This window comes from Rhodnius prolixus, unplaced genomic scaffold (assembly GCF_049639745.1).
Source record: "Rhodnius prolixus isolate KJV_2025 unplaced genomic scaffold, Rpr scaffold_3, whole genome shotgun sequence".
NCBI classification, from domain to species: domain Eukaryota; kingdom Metazoa; phylum Arthropoda; class Insecta; order Hemiptera; family Reduviidae; genus Rhodnius; species Rhodnius prolixus.
In genome coordinates, this window is record NW_027411603.1 from 51,881,091 (window position 1) to 51,900,734 (window position 19,644).

Genomic DNA, 19,644 nt, shown 5'->3' on the forward strand with positions numbered 1-19,644 from the left:
TGTATTCACCTTCTGACAAAAAAAAAAGGTGCCCAAAAGCGTAATTGAAAAATCCAACCGTAGCAGAGATCACAGCTGTTTGGTCCAGCGCTCTATCCCAAAACCAATAGAGAAAACATTTAATGAATTCAGACTTCTTTTTTTCCTTTTTTTTTCTGGCTGTCATGTATCGCGAACATGTCGAATGTGTTTCTGCAATAACGGAAAAGTCCCCAAAAGTTTATCTTCTTCCCCAGGGAACTCCTGCTTTTGGGAAGTAAAGATGGAACTGTGAAGTAATCGGCTGTTTTTCCCAGTTGGGCTTTACAAACTAACTACTAAATTAGATGTCATAAACGTAAATGTTTAGCGTACATACCTTTACTATAAATTTCCCATATTAACCCATTAAATAAAAAACAAGGCCTAGGACACCGGGAATCGAACCTACGACCTACAGTATACATTTTAGCTTAGCGGGCCTCGTCTCTAACCACTCGGCTATCGTGGCGCCTAACTCAGAGACATTAGATTGTACTAGTCTAGAGCAGTTCAAATCAAGTTAAAACGTAATCAAAATTAGACAGTTCTTATCAAAAATGATTCTTGTTTCTTTCATGGCATTTTGGAAGAATTGTTTTTTTTTCTTTTTTTGTTCCAGTCGCCATGGCAACTTGCAATTAAACCATTTAAGCCATTTTTTTTTTTTTTTTTGCTCATAAAGTTTGTGTATTCATTTTGTGTAAATATTATTAATGGAGAAAGGATTTTACAATAATTACAGTCAAGGGATTATCCAATTGAATTAACTCTGGAAGTTTCCAGGTCAACGATTGGTAACTATTCCAGATGCATTGTAGATTAATTGTAGTTGTGTTGTTTATGTTAATAATTAGATTATCCACATAATAGATAAATCTTCATATGCTTGATTTATTGTTTACGTTTTATGTTAATATGATCAGTTCTCCGGTAATTAACAGTCAACTATTGATCAAAACATTTTAAATTGGATGGTACTTTCTCTCTTCTAAAAGTGTCCTGTCGATTGGAAAAGTCCCAGATGTAGAGAATTTAAAAAAAAACAAAACAGCCTTTTGAGGATTTTTTTGACCCGGATCCCAGAATTCCTGATGTAAAATGTGCCCGTAGCCGTAATCTTTCTGCTGCCTTTGATGTCAGCTACCTCTTACATCTTCTATCCACCAATCGGCTCCTTGTATTTAGCAGTTTTGGGCAGTCCTCTAAACTATTATAATCTTATGTCTGAGTCAGGCGCCACGATAGCCGAGCGGTTAGAGGCGAGGCACGCAAAGCTAAGATGTGTACTGTAGGTCGTAGGTTCGATTCCCGGTGACTTGGCTTTGGTTTTAATTTAATGGCTAATATGGGAAATTTTGTAGTAAAGTATGTTCGATGTTTTGAATCATTTTCAAACCACCAAGTTTATATTCAGCTGAACCGATTCTTCATTGCTGAAAATGAAGGAGTAGATTTCTTGTGCGATTTCTCGTACACCCTTCACTAATTCTAGAGGAATACAATTCTAAAAAACTGTTCAAAACGAAATCTTTTATTGGGCACGATATTGCCAGTTTATCCTTTTAAAACTAAACACACGTAATACAATTTATTTAAGAAATAAAAATAACCGTTTAAAGAAGCAGGGTTGGTGCCCTGCAATTTCCGGTTGATAGCTTACTTTCGAGAGACTTAAACTCGATTGCAGTATTTCCTCTTATAAATTATGGGAGGAAGTAATAAGAGAGAGAGAGAGAGAGAGAGAGAGAATGGCTTTTCTCCTTGCATATTATTGGTTGAGAATATTTTAAATCAAAAGAAGCAATGTAAGATATTAGAGCCGGATATTTTGGCTATAGTCCAAGATGCCACTGCTTTCTAAATCAGTATTACAATGGCTGTGACAGTGGTGAACAGCAGGAAGAGGGCAGCAATAGCGATATACAAACTTCCTCCAAACCCACCCAAGCTTACCCTAACCACACTCCCACAGTACTGTACTCACTGAATATCCCCCCCAGGCGACAATATTGCCTCCTCAACTTGTTTTAAAACCCCTTGCTTATGATCCTCAGAGTCTTGCTACTACCCCACCCCCACGGCTCCCATCCTATTCAGTCTTTTATCAAACCAGACTTGGCCCAATATCTGCCTAACTGTGGTAATATTTAAATTCATTATTTTGTTTTCCCGTTTATCTTAGCTTCGAAAGGTTTATTATTGCTTTGTTTCTTTTGTATGTTCTTGATTAAATATTGTTTTTTACGGTTCTAGTACTTCAATGTTCTTATTGGCTGCAATCTTCTTCAATAATTTCTCTTACTCTTACAAGAGCCAAGTATTATGAAAACGGACAGGTTTTATTTTGAGGCACTTTACTTCTTGTTTTGACGTAGATACGTCTTTAAATTTGCTATCATATGGAGTCAATCCAAAAAAAACCTAATGATAACAAAATCGGGGGATACAGTTTGGCATTATAGTTTCGAATCTATCGTCTACATCCAAAATTAAATTAGACCACCCACTGGATAGCTAAAGGATCAAAGAATTCATTACGATAAGCGAGAACTGTGACTGCGCATCGCGCGCGGTGGAGGGGGAAGCGCCGCCATTTTGAGATCATTTTGCTGCGTATCGAGATTTGCAATTAGTATAACTTTTGACTCGGAGAAGCCACGATGTTCGTTTTAGTTTTAATCGTCAGCTGTCGTCACAATCTAGCGATTGTATATAAAACATTAGTGTAAAATAGTGACAGTGAATATAATGAGGTGTTAGAATAAAAAAATATTATCAAAAATATATAATGTGGGCCTATACGCGTCGAAAAGCCGTAACCAATTACAGAGATCGTATACGGTTGGAAAGGGCTTCTCAAGAACAATCGAATGGTAATAATAAAACACCATATGACCGAGTCAAGCTGTGCCTAGGTACGTAAAAGAATGAATGCGGCCGAGCGGATCAACGACGGTGTCCAGTACATCTGCAGCTGGGGCGGTTGAAATTATGCAAGTGGATGATGAAATCGCTTCTACATCGACAACGGCCTTTATAGGCATAGATTGTGTTCGATCGTCGATTTGTTTCCTTTTCCTTGATTTCATCCTAAATACATAAATAAAAATATTTTGTATAAAAATATAACCCGTTACATAAACGATTTCACGTACAACACACGGCCGTGTCCATGACACAGCCACAGTTTGTTTTTTTTTTAGCATAAAATAATGCCCATCCTTGGATTTTCTTCAAACTCAGAATTCTCAGCGCTCATCACAGAGAATATGATGCAAAGCAGTGTGGTGAATAAACTAAAATGAAGCGATCGTCTGTTTTTTGGTGCAGAGTAAATAAATGGAAGGAAGGTTAGCCCAATTATGGAGACAACTTGAGCTTTAATTGGTGTTGCTGTAGGGAGTTCTGGCAGCGCCGGTAACTTAGTAACAGCGCTCGGCACCAGAGCAAGCAAGGGTCATGTGGTATTGTGTTACAATTAGCCGAGGATTAGTTCGACCACTAACATTGTCTTCAACAATACTGTCTGCAGATACAATAATAACTCTTGGTATTAATTAATCCTGAATTAAACAATAATTAACAAGGCAAGTTGACTGTTAAAATCCAAGCTCAAACGTGACTTTCCCACTTTAAGGTTACGTTTGAATGACTCAATTATAAATGCGACTTATACTGTTAGGTATTGCCTATTGGCAGGCTTAAACGAATGTATATTTTCAACAAATACTAATTTATAGGTAATTTTTTTTCAAAATTTAAAACCTTTTTCAAATTTCTCTTTTTATCTCTTGGCTTCTTTCAACAATATATTTAATGATTTTTCAAATATATGCTTCATAACCTCAAAACTCTGTAACATGTGGTTAGGTCCACAGTGCTAAGTAATGTCTTCGATTTTTTATCCATCGCTGTACGCATGCGTATTGGTATCTCTGACCGGTTTCGTACTTGAATCCATCACCAGAGGTAGATAAATCTATTTGGAGTAAAAATTACGGTTTCACTTATGTTTTCGTCCCGTACTAGAGTGAACAAGTGTAGTGCAAGACGGTAACATAAGTGAATCCGTAATTTCTACCCCAAACACATTAATCTAACCTCTGCTGATGTATGAAAGTACGAAACCGATCTGAGATACAATAAATCATGTTAAAACCTGTAATGTCTTCTACAAAATTAACAACATAGAAAGTTGCGCTTTACAACTAATTAAAAAATCTATTAAAAATGAAGTATTTCAAGCGAATTATCGATGCTTGAATTGTATCGAGAGCATTTGTTATTGCTTGAACATCGACGAACATCACCAGAAGACTTTTTTTTTCTCTCTATAGGTTCCTGGGAAGAAAACCTCTGAGGCATCCTGGGATTGGTCCCAATTTGGAAGAAATGTTAGCCTACCGGAAGTGACAAAACAATTTACGTCAAGAGACACGCATCAATTTGACATTTTTAAAGGGAAGTGGGGAAAGCTAAGATGGCATGCTCCCTTCAAAGTACCATCTAAGTTAGTTAATGCCAAGAAAAGTTTAGTACCTAAGTGGAGAGAAGGGTTTAGCTCAATGGTTGGCCTAAAGGAAGATCTAGGGTGATCGAATCGAAAGGGCTATATGGCCCTTAGATTTCTCAAGGTGTCCCAAACGAGAGAACACTCTCCGGGAGCTGGCAGTTTACTGGGACAAGTTTCGGGCGTTAATGATCTTGGATGTTGACGCACCTTTCATTAAAAAAATTAAAATACCTAAACTGGAAGTAAGTAAGTAGTGAGGGGGTTCAGTATTTCCGGTAAAAAAATTCCATTTTGGGAAATCCAACACGATTGCCATCTTCAAGACGTTAGTCAATAAATATTATACCCACTATAACAGAAGGTAAGCAATGGAAATCCAAACAATGATGATAATCACGTGGTGGTCCTACCTAACATTAATAATATGATATTATTAATTTACTGAAGTGACGTAATACTGTAATAGTTACACGAAATAATACATTAATGTGTACGCCAAGCTTATATACATATATCTATCTACAATGTGTTCATATTGCATAAACCATCCAAGCATGCTGATAAATTAAGCATGTGTTTATCCAGGACAATATATTATGTATTATGTATAAATACATAACGTATGTATGTACGTAACGATTTGTTTAGTTAATTAGTAAAATTTGTTTTAATGAAGTTTATTTTCAAGGAATTATCTTTTAAACATTTTTTTTTTTTCTTCTACCAGTATAATTTGAAAATAATTTGTTTCGAATAAAATCAAATATCTTTACTCAGAAATTTGGTTTGATCAATGTGAGGTTATTAGGGTTAATTGTTCCGAGTTTGAAGAATTTTTATGAAATAGAAAGTTGAGAATAGTTATGCAAGAGAAAGGTTATGCGAGTATTCGCTACAAAAATTTTCAAAGAAGTTTAGCGCGAAGAGAAAGAGTAGACATAAATAAATCAAAGAGAAAATAGCTGGAATGGTGAAGGGAGGGAGGCGCGAGAAAAAGACAAATATCGGCAAAAGGCTGTTGTTAATTAAAAAAAAAAGCGCTGTTAATTAATATGGTTGGATTATAAAGGCTGTGGTAATTAATTCAGTAGAAAATATAAATACAAATCACTGATCCAGTCACTTGTAAAGTGTCAGGGACATTTAGTGGCCAACAGTTGGTAGTAATGAATTTTGTAAACTGATGAAAAACGAAACAGACATTAGGCTATTTATTTTATTTATTTTTTGCTGTTTTAAACAAATCTAAAGCATAAATTAGTGAGTTATATTTCCGATACTGTAAATAACACAATCAAATCTCAAGATCGCTCATCTATTTTCTACTATTTCGCTTTACTACTTTCATCTATTTGGCCTCGTTATAAGTGATACATCTTCATCCAGCAGCTTGAGATATTTAAGGCAGCAACCCTGGGACAGCCACCTTTCTGCAAGAGGTCGAATGGACACATGAATTCTCCAGTAGGTTCGTTAAATAAAAAAAAAAAAATGACATGGGAAGAACCATCTGTGTACACTGTACGAGTGTTTGATTGTGCCTGAGTGGTTTTCTTGTTATGCTAGGGTCAAAATCTATGAAAAAAATAGCAAATTAACTTAAGGGGACATTTGTGACATAAGTTTTCCTTCAGTTGAGAGGATCCGATCTAAGAATAAAGTTGTAAGTACCTACTTTATTAAAAAAACAAAATAGAATCAAAATGTAACTTGCTTTACTTTCAGTATATATTTCTGTTTCTCCACTAAGACACGCAGCTAAGTTGTTTAAAGTCATGTCAAGTTCATGACAGATCTTATACGAGCAATGTCATCAACATCCATAGCAAGTGGCTTTGTGTTTGTCGTTGGAATCACATATATACAGGAGAACACATGCATGCAGACGTAGTGGCGGTGAAATTACGTTTCCCTAAAGTAGAAGTCTCATCATAAAACTCAGCAATCGCCAAGGGCAGCTTTAACAATACTGATCATGCTGCAGTATTTCCTCTACCTTTTCTACCCTTGTTCTAGCTTAGCCCTCTTAAGGATAGATGATGCACAAACCTCTGCCAGTTAACTATCCTATATCCAGCCGGAATAGTACGACGTTATTACTTTGAGAACTACCCACAAAGCAACTCAAAACGCTCCGAACTGAGCCCACCACAGATCCTGTTTAGTTCACTAAGGGCAATTAGTTTTCGACTTTATTCGTTCTTGTTCTAGAATAGTTGCATTTCATCCTGATCACAGTAGCAGGAGTAATTGTATTTATCCTAGTCTTGAAATTAATAAATAACCATTTTTAATTCACGACTACATAGAAATTAAATTATAAATAAATCTGGCCTTAACAATACATGATATTTCTCACAATTGTAGCATTTGTAGTGGTTTTTCCTTGGGCCAGTTTGCGTTGATTTCTGTATGTTAGAATTAAGAGATATTCAAACCGAATGTTAGTTGTTTGATGTAAAGTTTAGCAAAATTCTAAAATACATCAAATATTACCATTACTATTGTATATAAAGTAAAGTTTACACCTAGTAAATGGTAGTTGGACGTTAAGCCCTGCCTGAAAAAATAGGTGATTACTTCACTACTTTTTCTACTTTAGTTAAAACAAAAACTTATCTTCCTTTATCTTTTTGTGCCATTCTATTTGGATGGTGGTTCCGCTAGTATGTTGGTTAATCGATTAGGAAAATAGGTAGAAGTAAAGAAGGAAGGCTAAATACCAGGATGGGGCGAAACAAGGCTAAAAATGAAGGCGACGATGTCTAGATATAAAGTGTGGAAAGTTAGTAAAGGAAATGGTTGAAGAGGGCAAGGGGGTAAATGAGGAAAAGTAAAGAGTTGGTTGTGGTGGTATTTTGGGTTGTGGTGGCTGTGAGGAAGTTGTGGTGGTGAGGTTTATATATTATATTTATCTGTGTGTGAGCTGTGTGTAATAATGTGCAACACCACTACAGAGAAGCTCCTTCTCTCCTCAGCGCTACTACCAAGTAGGGCAACTCAAGGGCAACCAATATCATGGCTTGCCTACTGGCTGGGAGTTTCCCCAGCAGGGCGTAAAACGACCACTCCCCCCTCCCACACTTTCTTTCTCTAATACCATTGGATATATACACTGTGGGAACACTTTGCTAGCCCTGAATACCACATTATCCCTCTGGTAGATATTATCATCCTCAAAAATGAATCAGGAAACATTTCCTAGGGATTAAACCAACAGAAATTTCACACTTAATATCCGCTTTTCTCTCTCTCTTTCACTCTCTCTCTCTCTCTATGCAAATCACGTTCTGTGTGTGTGTCGATCTTCCCGCAATCTTCCTATTCAATTCTATCTGTAATCCACCTGTCCTATCTAGGGAACTCCATTTAGGGCAGAAAATAGGTTCCTTAACGTTTGCTTTCTTCCCCCACTTTATGCACGAATTTCTTCATTTATAACTGTCAACAAAACCTTTTTCTTGTCAACATCCTCTGAAGGTGCTTAAGCTAATTATCAAATTGGAAGTTTTTGAGTTACAGTAGATAAATAGATACCTCAAAACACACACACATAATATGGAAAAAAATATTTAATTTCGTAAGTCAATATTTACCTACTCGTATTTTTTTTTTTTAATCTATTTTGTAATTTACAGTCTGTATACATTGTGTACAATCAGTAAATGAGAAGATTATGATGAACTGGTGCGGGAGGAGAGCAGGAGGAGAGAAACTACCCTGCGATAGCACTCTCTAAAGAAGAGAGGAGAATGTGAGGAGGAGAGTGAGGAGAGATAGGAGAATAATGGCGTTTAGGCCTTCAGAGTGCAAGGAAGTCGCGGGGCCACTGGCGATTCAGTCGGCGAGAAGTATTAGGGATGTCAGAGGAAGCGAGAGACAGTACAAGAGGATTAAAGCTAGTCGAGAGAGAGCAGTATGGAATTTTTGATATTTCGTCTTGGCGAGATGGTCTATGAAGGGAATGTTAAGGTCGTGGTGAAGAGTGAGGTTAGACACCGTAGAAAGGAGCGTCAGCTATCTGAGTTGGAGGAGTTTTGACTGAAATGTTCTGTACTGTCCGTAGTTTGTAGGTTTGGCTGAACCCTATAGCTCTAGTCCGTTAAGTCCACTTAGGTACTCGTATTTAATGATTTATTTCAAAACCAGTTTTTTTGCCAACCATTATTGACTGATCCAAATTCGTATTTGTTTTTTAAGTTCACCGACTCCTTAAAAAAAAAAAAAAAAGTCTATGGCCTTTAAATACTTAATATAAAAAGTTAACATGAATATACTTCACATTTATATTAAGAGTAACATGAAGTTAAAAGTTATTAGTCTGTTCAAACCAGATAGATTCTAGATTATATTAGGACAAAAATTGAATTACTAAGTTTTTGATAAGGTACTATGGATTTTGGTATTAAATATTATTATGAAAAGCTTGCCCCCATTTCCTCTACTTTTATAACGGTTTAAAGGCAATTAATTATTCAAGTTAGTTTGGCCCGAAAATGTACGAATAAAGTCGACTAATGGCGAAAGAAAAGTCAAGAGTTAGGGGGGGATTATAGAACAGCTAGGAGTACATCAGCGCTGGAGTTTACTATACAGAGCTTTCGTGTGGTAATTAATAAGGTTTACAATGTGTCCACACTTACGAAGAATGTGTGCACAAACAGCAGCACTGTAGTAGTAGTAGAAGAGCTGTTGGTAGTTCGGGCTCATCTCTTTTCAGTGCGCCCGCCGTCTCTCACCTACACACAAACACAAACACACTCTAAACAGCTACCTCAACATTTAATATTTCATTTACGCCGCTACACGCCTTACCGCACTTACATAGCTCTAGAGAGCTCTTTTCATACGTATCACATTTACATTTGTATCTTATTAATTTTAATTTTACACTAAATTAGTGTATTATATAGATATTTATTAAAACTTCACCTAATTATATTTTATGAACTTTTAAATCCTTCTTTACTTTCTCTAAATGACTTGGTAAAGTAGATATTGTGATCGTGCTGATTTACCGAAAAGTCTTTACCAGAAATACCCCGTTTTGATGACATCAGAAAGAGAGTGCTCTCTCTCACTCTGTGTGTGTGTATTTAAAAATATCTCAAAGACGAGGGAAGACGACTGCAACGGAAGTACCAAAATCGTAACAAATATTTTTTTTTTTTTTTTAAAAAAACTAAGTTTATTTACAGTGTTGATCTGAAACTACAGTTCGATTAGGAGCACTTCAGGAAGTTGGGATGGGTAGATCTGCTCTAAAGTGATTTTCCAGCAGAATTTAAGGCTAACACAGATTAAAACTTTCTGTTTAAACTATTCGTCTAAGCTTTGCTCATCAAAAACTGCAACAAAAATAAAAAATTATTATAAAAGTTAAAATTCCCAAATTTTCTATTAAAAAAATAAAGGGCATTTGCTCTTTTATAAATGCTTTTTTTTTTTTTTTGCAACTCTGCAGATTAGTTTCCGAGTAAAAACGTAGCCCCGAAATTGGGCAAAAACGGTATTTTCAAATATTGTTGTGGTTCTTATTTGTTGAGGTATCACTTGATTCGGAATTTCATGTAGATGTGCCTTTTGGGGGGGGGGGCGGGTCTCGTCGCTTTACATTGAATGAAAGAGGAGTTAGCCCCATGTATATAAGGCCCCCTCCTCCTCTAAAAACAATTATTATTAATAACTCTATAAATCTTCGTACATCTTAGTGTAATCTAAGATTTCAGGATCTCACAATATACGAGGTATGTCCAGAAAGTAAGTGTACTGAGGCTCTCACGGCCGGAGGGATTTTTTTTCTCAACATGTTGGCTACACTGCCCTTGTAGCCTAATTCCTCTCCCCTTCGCTACGAGACCGGTTCGAGGTCCAGTACGTTGGAGAACTGTCGACGCGACAATAGGTTTCGTGAAAAATGTTCAATCCAATCTCCCGCCAAGTGCGGGAAATACACGGCGTCATCCGTTATCTCGTTTGGAAGGAGGGGGGAAAAAACTCCGGTTCAGGTTTATGACGAGGTAAAAACTGCATATGGTGATCAAAGCTATGAATCTGTACGAGTGTGTTCAAGCGAGTTTAAAAAAAAAAAAACGGTCGGTACGTCTGTGCATGATGATCAGAGGAGCGGAAGACCTTCAATTGTTGTGACTGACGAAATTGTGGAAAAAAAAAAAAAAAAAAATCGAAAATGCGCTCCGGGACGATCTGGAGATTGACTGTGGATGAACTTTCTGCTTTTGTTTCCGCAATTCTCCAGATCTTTGCTACACGAAACCATCACAGAAAGGGAGATCTCGGAAACTGTCAGCGAGGTGGGTCCCAATACAACTGACAGACCAACACAAGTTGAATCGCGTGGAGGCTGGGTTAAGAGTTTTTGAGACGCTACAAACTCCTTGGAGATGAATTTCTTTATCACCATATGCAGTTTTTACCTCATTATAGGAGTCTTTCCCTTCCAAACGAGATAACGGATGACGCAACGTAGAAGCACTTTATATAGAATGTAGTTTAGTTACTTTTTAATCATTTTTGGAAAATTATTTCCCCGATTTTATTTAAAATTAATGTACTAATTGTAAATTCTCGTTAACTTACTTTTACTTTTGTGGTTACCCAGAACGGCACTTCTGGGAGAGAGTTAGGATCTCCCTTAAAGTGCGTCATAGTTATGATGATACCTATACGTCATTAATTATCGAAACCAGAACTTGGCTTTTAACATTTTATGCCACTAAAAGGTTAAATATTTAATTTTCTAGGTATTTAGCAATAGCAATTTAATAAAATAGAGGACACACATGATAACAAAGTTTGAAATTCAGTTTTAAAATCCGATTTTTTCTCGATACAAGATTTTTGGAACAGTTTTCCCACCTTTTAGCCTACATCTTGAGTATTTTGTGTATTTCTGTGAACCGGGAAATCCGTGCTTAGCATGCCTACGACATGGTGCTTTATAATCGTTCACAGGTGGTTCGCTTATGTAATTTGGTGGTTCATTTGGTATGAATCTGACAAGTTTGGTTACTGAGGCTGCCATCTGTTTTTCCCTTGTAGGATCCACTTCTTTGGGCGAAGCAGGCTTTGGTTGAACATCAACATCACCATCTCCAGCAGCCCCGGTGGCCGTTCTAGTCGGTTTCTCTTGTGTTTGTTGCCCTTTTAACAGTTCACATTTACTATAACATTCTGGATCGTCAGCTTTTTGTAGGAATGATTCTTTTGCGCCGGGCAAAGTGAATCCTGACGGTATACAAGCTGGTACTAGATAACGCATACATTCTGGATTGCCTTGGCAACCAGTTTTTGGGCAATCACTTTGCAGTCCGTTTCTTTTCAAACATAAACACATGGACATGAAACGACCTGCACGTAGTTCAACAGCTGGCGCTGGTAGTGGATATGGAATCTGGAGCAAAAAAAGAAAGAAAATTGTAAACAAAATTTAAATAAAGGCATATCATTTAATCAGGATGACAGAATTATTGAAGATTAACTAAAATTTAAGGCTCCTGATAGAGTAAACCTTGGATAAAAACTTTCTCTTTTTTCTTCTATTTATTTAGCTCCATGAGTACGTGAAGCCCTAAGCTTGTGGTCGAAAACCCTAGAACAGTACATGTCGCAGAACCTAATAAAATAACTGGTTTCTAACCAAATCTCTACAATATGTTCAGCGCAATGTATGGAACTCCGATGAAATCAGAGGAAACACTTTTGCTTCAGGGTATTCTAAAACTGGACATTCTAAAGTCTAGGGGTTGATTAGTTGATTAGTTTTCTAATTGGTTATATAAGATAAGATCGCAAGGGAGTTATCATTTAGACTTTAGGGGGTCTATGATAGCACCCACTGGGTAGGACATCTCTAACGGTCCTCATAGGTTAAAGTCTTTGTGTATGTACATTCGATGCTGCTAGATGTTTTCAGTCGAAGAACGGAACTTCCTTAAGTCCAAAGCTTCCGGTTTTTCCACAGACCGCAATGATCCGTAACAAGGCCTAAGTTCTTCTGAAATACATGGAATAATTCCTTGAGAAATCTTTTCATTTCATTTTTCTAATATTTTTTGCACTGCCTGCCTCCGGAGGGTGTTCTCTCGTTATAGAAAACTCTTTCCATCACCGGAAAGTGAGCGTGTAAGAAATTTTTAGAAAGAGAAAATCTAAGGGCCAAGTAGCCTGGATTCGAACTCGTGATCTCCCCAGTAGGAATTCCAGTATTCACTAACCACTCAGCTAATCCCTTCCCTTTGAGTATTACTATTAGTAAAGTAAAGTAAAGTAATTGCCTATTTTTACAGGCGAGGCTACACGTCCAACTACCAATTAGGCGTCGTAGTCGGAGGCGACTAGCAAAATACTTTACTATTAAATTTCTCATATTAACCAATAAATAAAATCCAAGACCTAGACCAGGGGAATCGAACCCACTAAACCAGCAACACATATTAGCTTTACAGGTCTCTCCTTCTAACCGCTCGGCTACCGTGGCGCCTGAGTATTACTATTATTTTTATTATTAATATACAACATACCAATGGATGTTTAGCCGGATCAATATGCGGTGGATACCAGTTTGCCATTTTTTCAACTTCTTTTTTATAGTCTAATTTTGCATCACATTTGGGCAAAAGTGTATCCGATCTTTTTGCCTCACTGCTTCTGTAAATGGTAAGAAAAAGAAAAAAGTTAATAATTGATTTTCGCGTGGTAAAGTTCTCAATTTCTTTTCTTCCTTTCCAGTTTTACTGTTTTAAACTAAGTAGTAAGTAGCTACTTAGTAGTTATTGAAATCAATGACTTGAGTCCTAGATTAATAAGAAAAGAGCGAACTATACTTTCAAGGAATTAATGTTATTTCCTGATTTTTATGCTGTAGATAAATAACCATTGATTTAGTTCTAAAAAAAAAAGTGGTTACATCCTCAGTGGTGGATAATTTCTTTTGATTTTATCCGCCATAGCACGCATGTTCAAACCTGACCGGTTTCCCACTTTCGTACTTTCATCCATCAGCAGAAGAAGTAGATTGATCAGTTTGGTGTAGAGATTTTGACTTCATTTACGTTACTCGTACCGTCACACACTTGATTTGCTGTCTGATAACAATACGGGTTTAAAACTTCCTCTGATGATGGGTGCAAATACGAAATCGGTAAGAGTTACAATAAACACTTGTGCTACAACGTCAGCAATCAAAGAATTTGGCTAATCTACAGAATAGCGCCCCGGAGGCGTGGCCTGTTTATTTTTAGGGGGTGGGAAGTACAGCGCACCTACCGGTGAAAATTTAAACTACTTCCCGCCAATGAACTGTTTCGGATTGTGCGAATTTCGTAACGCTTATGTTTCGCGCGCATGCGCAGTACACTTACTGCCTAGCAACTGCTTCCTGTTTAATGTATTAATAGTTCCCGCGAGTGCTCTGTATGTGACCTGAGGTGCCGTTTTTTTGTAACTTTATGAGTATGAGCGTTTTAAATTTGCAGTTTTTTTTAAAATTAAAGCATGAGTGTAGTGTGAATGAGGTTGGAGTAATGAATGTTATAAGATAGGAGTCATTCTTCCAGTGGCGACCTTATGAGAGATTATCTGGAGGGAGTTCGACAGGTATACCCTCCTCAGGAAAAGGACTCCACAGAATAAGGTAAGTTTCTTTTGTGTTGTTCTGAGTAATTATTGTAATGAATCTTGTGACACAAATAAAAAAATTGAGGGTGAATAGGTAGGTTAGGAGGGGGTATGGGGGGCGAAGCCCCCCATTAAGAAAAAATCAGGGGGTGTGGGGGCGAAGCCCCCATTAAGAAATAAAGAAATAATTCGAAGTGATTCTGATTCGCTGTTACCATATAAACCGCTAGATTTAAGTGTAAATATAAAATAAAGAAATAGTTTTATATTTATATTTGAATATGGCGGGTTCTATAGTAACAGCGAATCAGAATCACTTCGAATTAGGCCACGCCTCTGGGGTGCTATTCTAAAGATTTACCAAAACTACCTCTGATGATGGGTGCAAATACGAAATCGGTAAGAGTTACAATAAACACTTGTGCTACAACGTCAGCAATCAAAGAATTGAATTTTAAATTTCTAATCTAGATGATCGTAATGAAAACTGTTTAGATTCTATTGATCGCCTTCATCTTAAATCTTCACTTCCTTCCTGGTGTGTTGTCAAAATGTTGCTGCAAGATTTCCGGTTAAATTAAAAATACAAATTTTAAATATTTAAGGATATTTTATTTACTACAATTTAAAAGTAAAATAATCACCAAAAAAAAATATTTACCCAATTTGTACTTTCAAGCTTGCACTGGAAGATCTAGAAAGCGATAAGCTGTCTGATTTGTCTATGCTGATGGTAGATCTGTGGTGAAAAGAAGGAAGAAATTGAACTCAAATTAGTTATGATCAAAATATTAAGTTTCAGCTACCTCAGTTGGTTTCTTCAGAACATGTTTTCAAAAGCATACTTCCGGGTACCTCAAATGGTTACTTCCGGTGAAAGATAGACATAATTCATCAATCAAACTTTTCTTACCATAAATTTTACTCACTTCGCTTTGTTGCACGCATGTTGACATTTGGGACACTTAATACAATCGTCGCATTTCACTGTTAACCCACATTTTTCACAAGTTTTCTCATTAAATTTCATCTTTCTTCGCTCTTTCATTTCCGCTGCAAGTATTTTTCTTTTACACATTTCACACATGCCACATTGATTACAGTTTCGCTTCAGTCGCAATTGTTCTTCGTTAGTGTGTGCCATGTTTCTTTTTTTTACACTGACGTCATAAAGAAAACAACAAAAAAATGGCCAACTATAATTTAAAGTAAAATGTAAAAAAAACGAACGTTTCCATGATTTCAAATACTTTTCAACATTTTTATCTCACATGTGTCTCGAAATTTATTACGATTTTAATCGATAATTCTGCTCGACACACGGCCAGCGTTCACCTTCGTTTCGGGAAGTTGGTTCTTCTCAAGATGCCCGGATCTACAGTATATGCTGTAGTGATATCTCACCAGGATCTTGCTGAGAATGAGATGGTCTAACAAACTGGCAATGTAAGCCTTCCTTTATACTCTCTAAATATGTAAATTGGAAGGGCTAGTTTAGTAGTATCAGGAGAATTACTTATTAAAAGTTCCCATTCAGACACGAGACACTAACTAAACTAGGGATAACTAGGGATAAAACAACCGCTAGCTGGTGCCTAAACAGTTTGACGAACCTTGATTGTGATGATCCCTTTGCCGTTACTCTTTAACCTTCCATCCTCACTAACTGACCCAACAGTATCGCCCTTCAATACTTATTGACTAATGTAACACGAGCAAACCTGGTAACATCAGGGTAACCTCTAAATTGGTTATCAATGGAAACAATAGCAATTACAATAAATGTCAGCATAAATGAATAGTCTTTAAAAAATTAAAATTTTTTTGCTAATTTGTCTTTTAATTTCCACACCGTTCTAAATCTCAAGATTAATCTAATATTCTGTTTAAATGGCATCCTAACTTCAGCAAGTGGCGAGTACGTTATTTTGACGTTTTTTTTTAACGAAAAAAAAACGTCAAAATACGAATTACATAATCCTATATCATATCTAAGATTCGGCAATTTGATGTGTGCAGGTAGCTGAACGTAAACTACAAGATCCTGACGCCATCTTGCCAGGAATGAAGTCACCGCCTCTGGTGTGCGAAGAAGGAACGTAATTTTTGGCAGTGGTTCAAGCATCTACCTGGAAACAAGGTATTTCTTGTGAAGTCATACTTTTAAAGTAAGTGGTTGGTTATCTTGGTGAGGCAGTTATTTAGAAGTGGTTTTGTAACATATGTGCTGATACCTTATTGGCCGTTTATATTGTACGAAAATCCTGTACAAAGATAAAGTGATAGTAATTTACTATTAGTGGGTGATAATTGCATGCTTGAAGAAAAAAAAGTAAAAACCCTGAAATTAGAAAAGAAAATTACAAAAAAGAAAATATCAAGGAAGATAAGGGATAATAATAAAGAGGATCGGAGAGGATAAAGAGGAGGGTTTTGAAGTTGGTGATGTGTGTTAGCAAGTAGACAAATTGTTAGGTAAGTCGGTGATCCGAGTTTGATTCAACCCTTAATACAAGAAGGTAGGAGAAAAGGGCAGGATGGAGAGAAGCGCTAGCTCTGCTGTAGGTAGGACAATCTGCGATAAGAGGTTACCAAGCCTCGGCTACGCTGGAGAAGCAGTATCAAGAAATGGAGAAGGAGCTGCTAGCAAAATGGGAGAAAGACGGTATGAAATGCCATTAGATTGCGGCCCGCCTCACGTAGGCGGCTTCTGGAGACGGTGAAGAGGCGGCAGGGCCTCCCCCCGCCCCGAGTTACGAGACTGGAATCTTAGGCTGATCCTCTCTTCCAAGCCAGGGATTTCCCTCTCTCTTCTATCAACAGTCTCTCTCTCTCTCTCTCTCTCTCTCTCTCTCTAGCTCGCACAGTTTGCCGCCCCCAACACGCCTCCAAACTCTCCATCCACATTCATCTCGTTGTTCCCATCACACACACACACACACACACAGAGGCCTTGTATCTCTGTGCCTCCTTAGCCAAAAATATCTTCTGACATAACTTCCACCTCTACAATTCTTCTTCTTAACCACGCAGAATATTTTATTCACAAGAACAATAAATATATATTCCTGTTTCCTCTTTAGCAACCAGAAAAGAAAATGATTATTTAGACAAAAAGCCCATTGAAAGACGTTGAATGGTAATTTATTATTGCATTAATAAATGCAACCGGTTGCAATCATTATTTTGAAATTATTTGTGAGGTTCGGCTACTAATAAATAAAGTGCATAAATGCCAACGTTTCAGTTTAGTTATTCAAGGTTTAAACACAAATACAGAAAAAAACTTTGAATGCATGAAAAAGCTTGTTTATATTGGACAAACAAACTTTCCGACATCTACATGAATTTATTTATTTAATTAATTTATTTTTTATTTATTTATTAAAGGCGTCAACATCTGACGTCATCGGAGACCAGAGCTTTTTAAAGTACACTGTCAGCCTAGTTGAAGACAATCACTATAACCGGACAGTGAGCTGTAAGAAGCTCCTAGGAAGAGAAAATCTAAGGGTCAGCAGCTGGGATTTGAACCCAGGACCTCCGCGTTTTGGAGTTAACCACTAGGTAAACCGTTTGCTAGTACACCAATTTGATTTGTTACAATACACAAATTTCCTAACAATCATTAGTTTGAAAAATTTTCTCACTCCTTTACTGCTCCTATAAGAGTACGACAACCACTCTGCCTGATTCTTCACCCCTTTACTGCTCCTATAGGAGTACGGCAACCACTCAATCTGATTCCTCACTCCTTTACCGCTCCTATAAGAGTATGGCAACCACTCAACCTGATTCTTCACTCTTTGACCGCTCCTATAAGAAACCTCAAAAATCTCCCCAATAATGAAGGCACATCCAGATGGCAGGTTTTGACCTTAACCTCCCAAAATTGTCACTTTCACTGTTGCCACCTAAAATGGTAACTAGATGCATTATAGCTGCATTGTAAGTGCGACGGGTCGGTGAGAACCGTTGTCATCATAGACATAACATGTCGTGTTAACCATGTCTCCTAACAGAATCCTCTCAAAACAAAAAGAAAATTTACACACATCATTCTTAAACTCTTAAATCCTTAAATAGGAGCGAAACAAACGACATGGATGAGACTCTCCGGCTAGACTACAAAAAAAATAAATGTGGTTGGCAGCAATGGTTAAAGTTTGAGATAGATCAGCTGGTCAGAAATGTTGGCGGAGTTTTAACTTGGTGGCATATCTTTTTTTACGCTTATTGATCAGATGGTAAAGGCCGGCGATCTAGTCACTCTAGTGTTTGTATGTCTACTCATGGTTATTAAACATTTCTTCTTATTCTACTTTTAAGTTTACTTCAGAACAGAAAAAATATGACATGATTTTCTCTAACGCAACAATTTTTTGAGAATAAAAATTTATACTAAAAGGACAGTGTGGTTTTATAATTATTCATGTTCACTTTCTCCGCGTTTTTTTAGTTTATTACGAGTAGGTTTCAAAAATGATTCTTAAAAAATTCTGATCTAGTAAATTAAAATCATTGTTTTATATAACCTTATTATTATGATAAATTACAAAATTTTGCATTAAGAAAATGGGCATTGCAAACTTAAAGAAGAGCTGCAGCTGCTTAAAAAATAACTTTTAATTCAGTAGAACTGCAAGTTTGCAACTTGTGGTAACATGGGAGAGATTCACTGAAAAGATTTGCCCTTAATAAAGGAGAAAGAGTATGATAGGAACAGTGTTGCCAGGCTTAATGGTTTCCAGGCAGAATGGCAATGGAATATTTTGTGAGAGTTGGCAGTACTGGGTTCTTCTTATGCTTACGGCACCCATAACTACCATGGTGACTGACCATCTTTTTTGATTCTATGCCTGGGTATGTATACTAAGGTCTTCTCCACACCCTTAGTGTACTGTTAGTATACCACTCTGTTGTACCGCATTAAGAATTTGCTTATCAAATTTGGTGACATTAAGTCTGCGCCCTAGAAGCATTTGGGAATTGCTAACATTTCCGGAAATCTGGAAAATCGAGTGTCAGCGGATAATCACGAATCATATCTTAATACATTTCTCAATTTTATTATTCAAAAAATGGAACAAAAATAATTATTATAAATAAAAAGTATAGTAATATTTAATAATTTACTTTTCATGTTATAATAACATAAAGGAATGTATTTGTGGTTGACGGTTGGTGGGTGGGGGCGTTGAATATAAATGTTAGAGTCTGGCAAGTTGCGAGAAGACAGAAATGAGAGAGCATCTTGTACGAGAAAAGGAACCTTGACTTGGGCCCGGCTAGATGGCTTGGCGGTGCGGTGTAAAGTTAAGTTAAGGTTATATAGTAGAGGCGGGAGTTTGCCCGTTAGTAGCAGGCCGTGGTGAGCGGGGGGGCCCAACCCAGTACTACCAACTCTCACTAAATATTCCATCGCCGTTCTGCCTGGAAACCATTAGCCTGGCAACACTGTTCCCATCATA

At 37.0% G+C, this 19,644-nt stretch overlaps 2 protein-coding genes across 3 annotated transcripts in view; one reads left to right on the top strand and one right to left on the bottom strand.

Annotated features, from left to right (window-relative positions):
* Positions 1-5,693: 5,693 nt before the first annotated feature.
* The window catches only part of LOC141453529 (ATP-binding cassette sub-family B member 10, mitochondrial-like), a 29,591-nt gene continuing 15,640 nt past the window's right edge, over positions 5,694-19,644 (top strand). The window contains exons 1-2 of the mRNA XM_074126885.1: positions 5,694-6,197; positions 16,193-16,313. The gene's annotated coding sequence lies outside the window, so the exon portion shown is untranslated. The remainder of the gene's footprint in view (positions 6,198-16,192; positions 16,314-19,644) is intronic.
* LOC141453536 (uncharacterized) lies at positions 9,718-15,404 on the bottom strand. 2 transcript variants are annotated; one of them, XM_074126905.1, is made up of 5 exons: positions 15,103-15,404; positions 14,835-14,912; positions 13,078-13,204; positions 11,414-11,948; positions 9,718-9,882 (listed from the first exon to the last, which is right to left on the bottom strand). In XM_074126905.1, exons 1-5 carry the CDS (start codon positions 15,315-15,317, stop codon positions 9,854-9,856), a joined length of 984 nt encoding a protein of 327 aa, XP_073983006.1. In that variant the 5' UTR covers positions 15,318-15,404; the 3' UTR covers positions 9,718-9,853. The 2 variants fall into 2 exon arrangements, with proteins under 2 accessions (XP_073983006.1, XP_073983005.1); XM_074126904.1 differs by lacking the exon at positions 9,718-9,882 and having other exon boundaries at positions 11,302-11,948.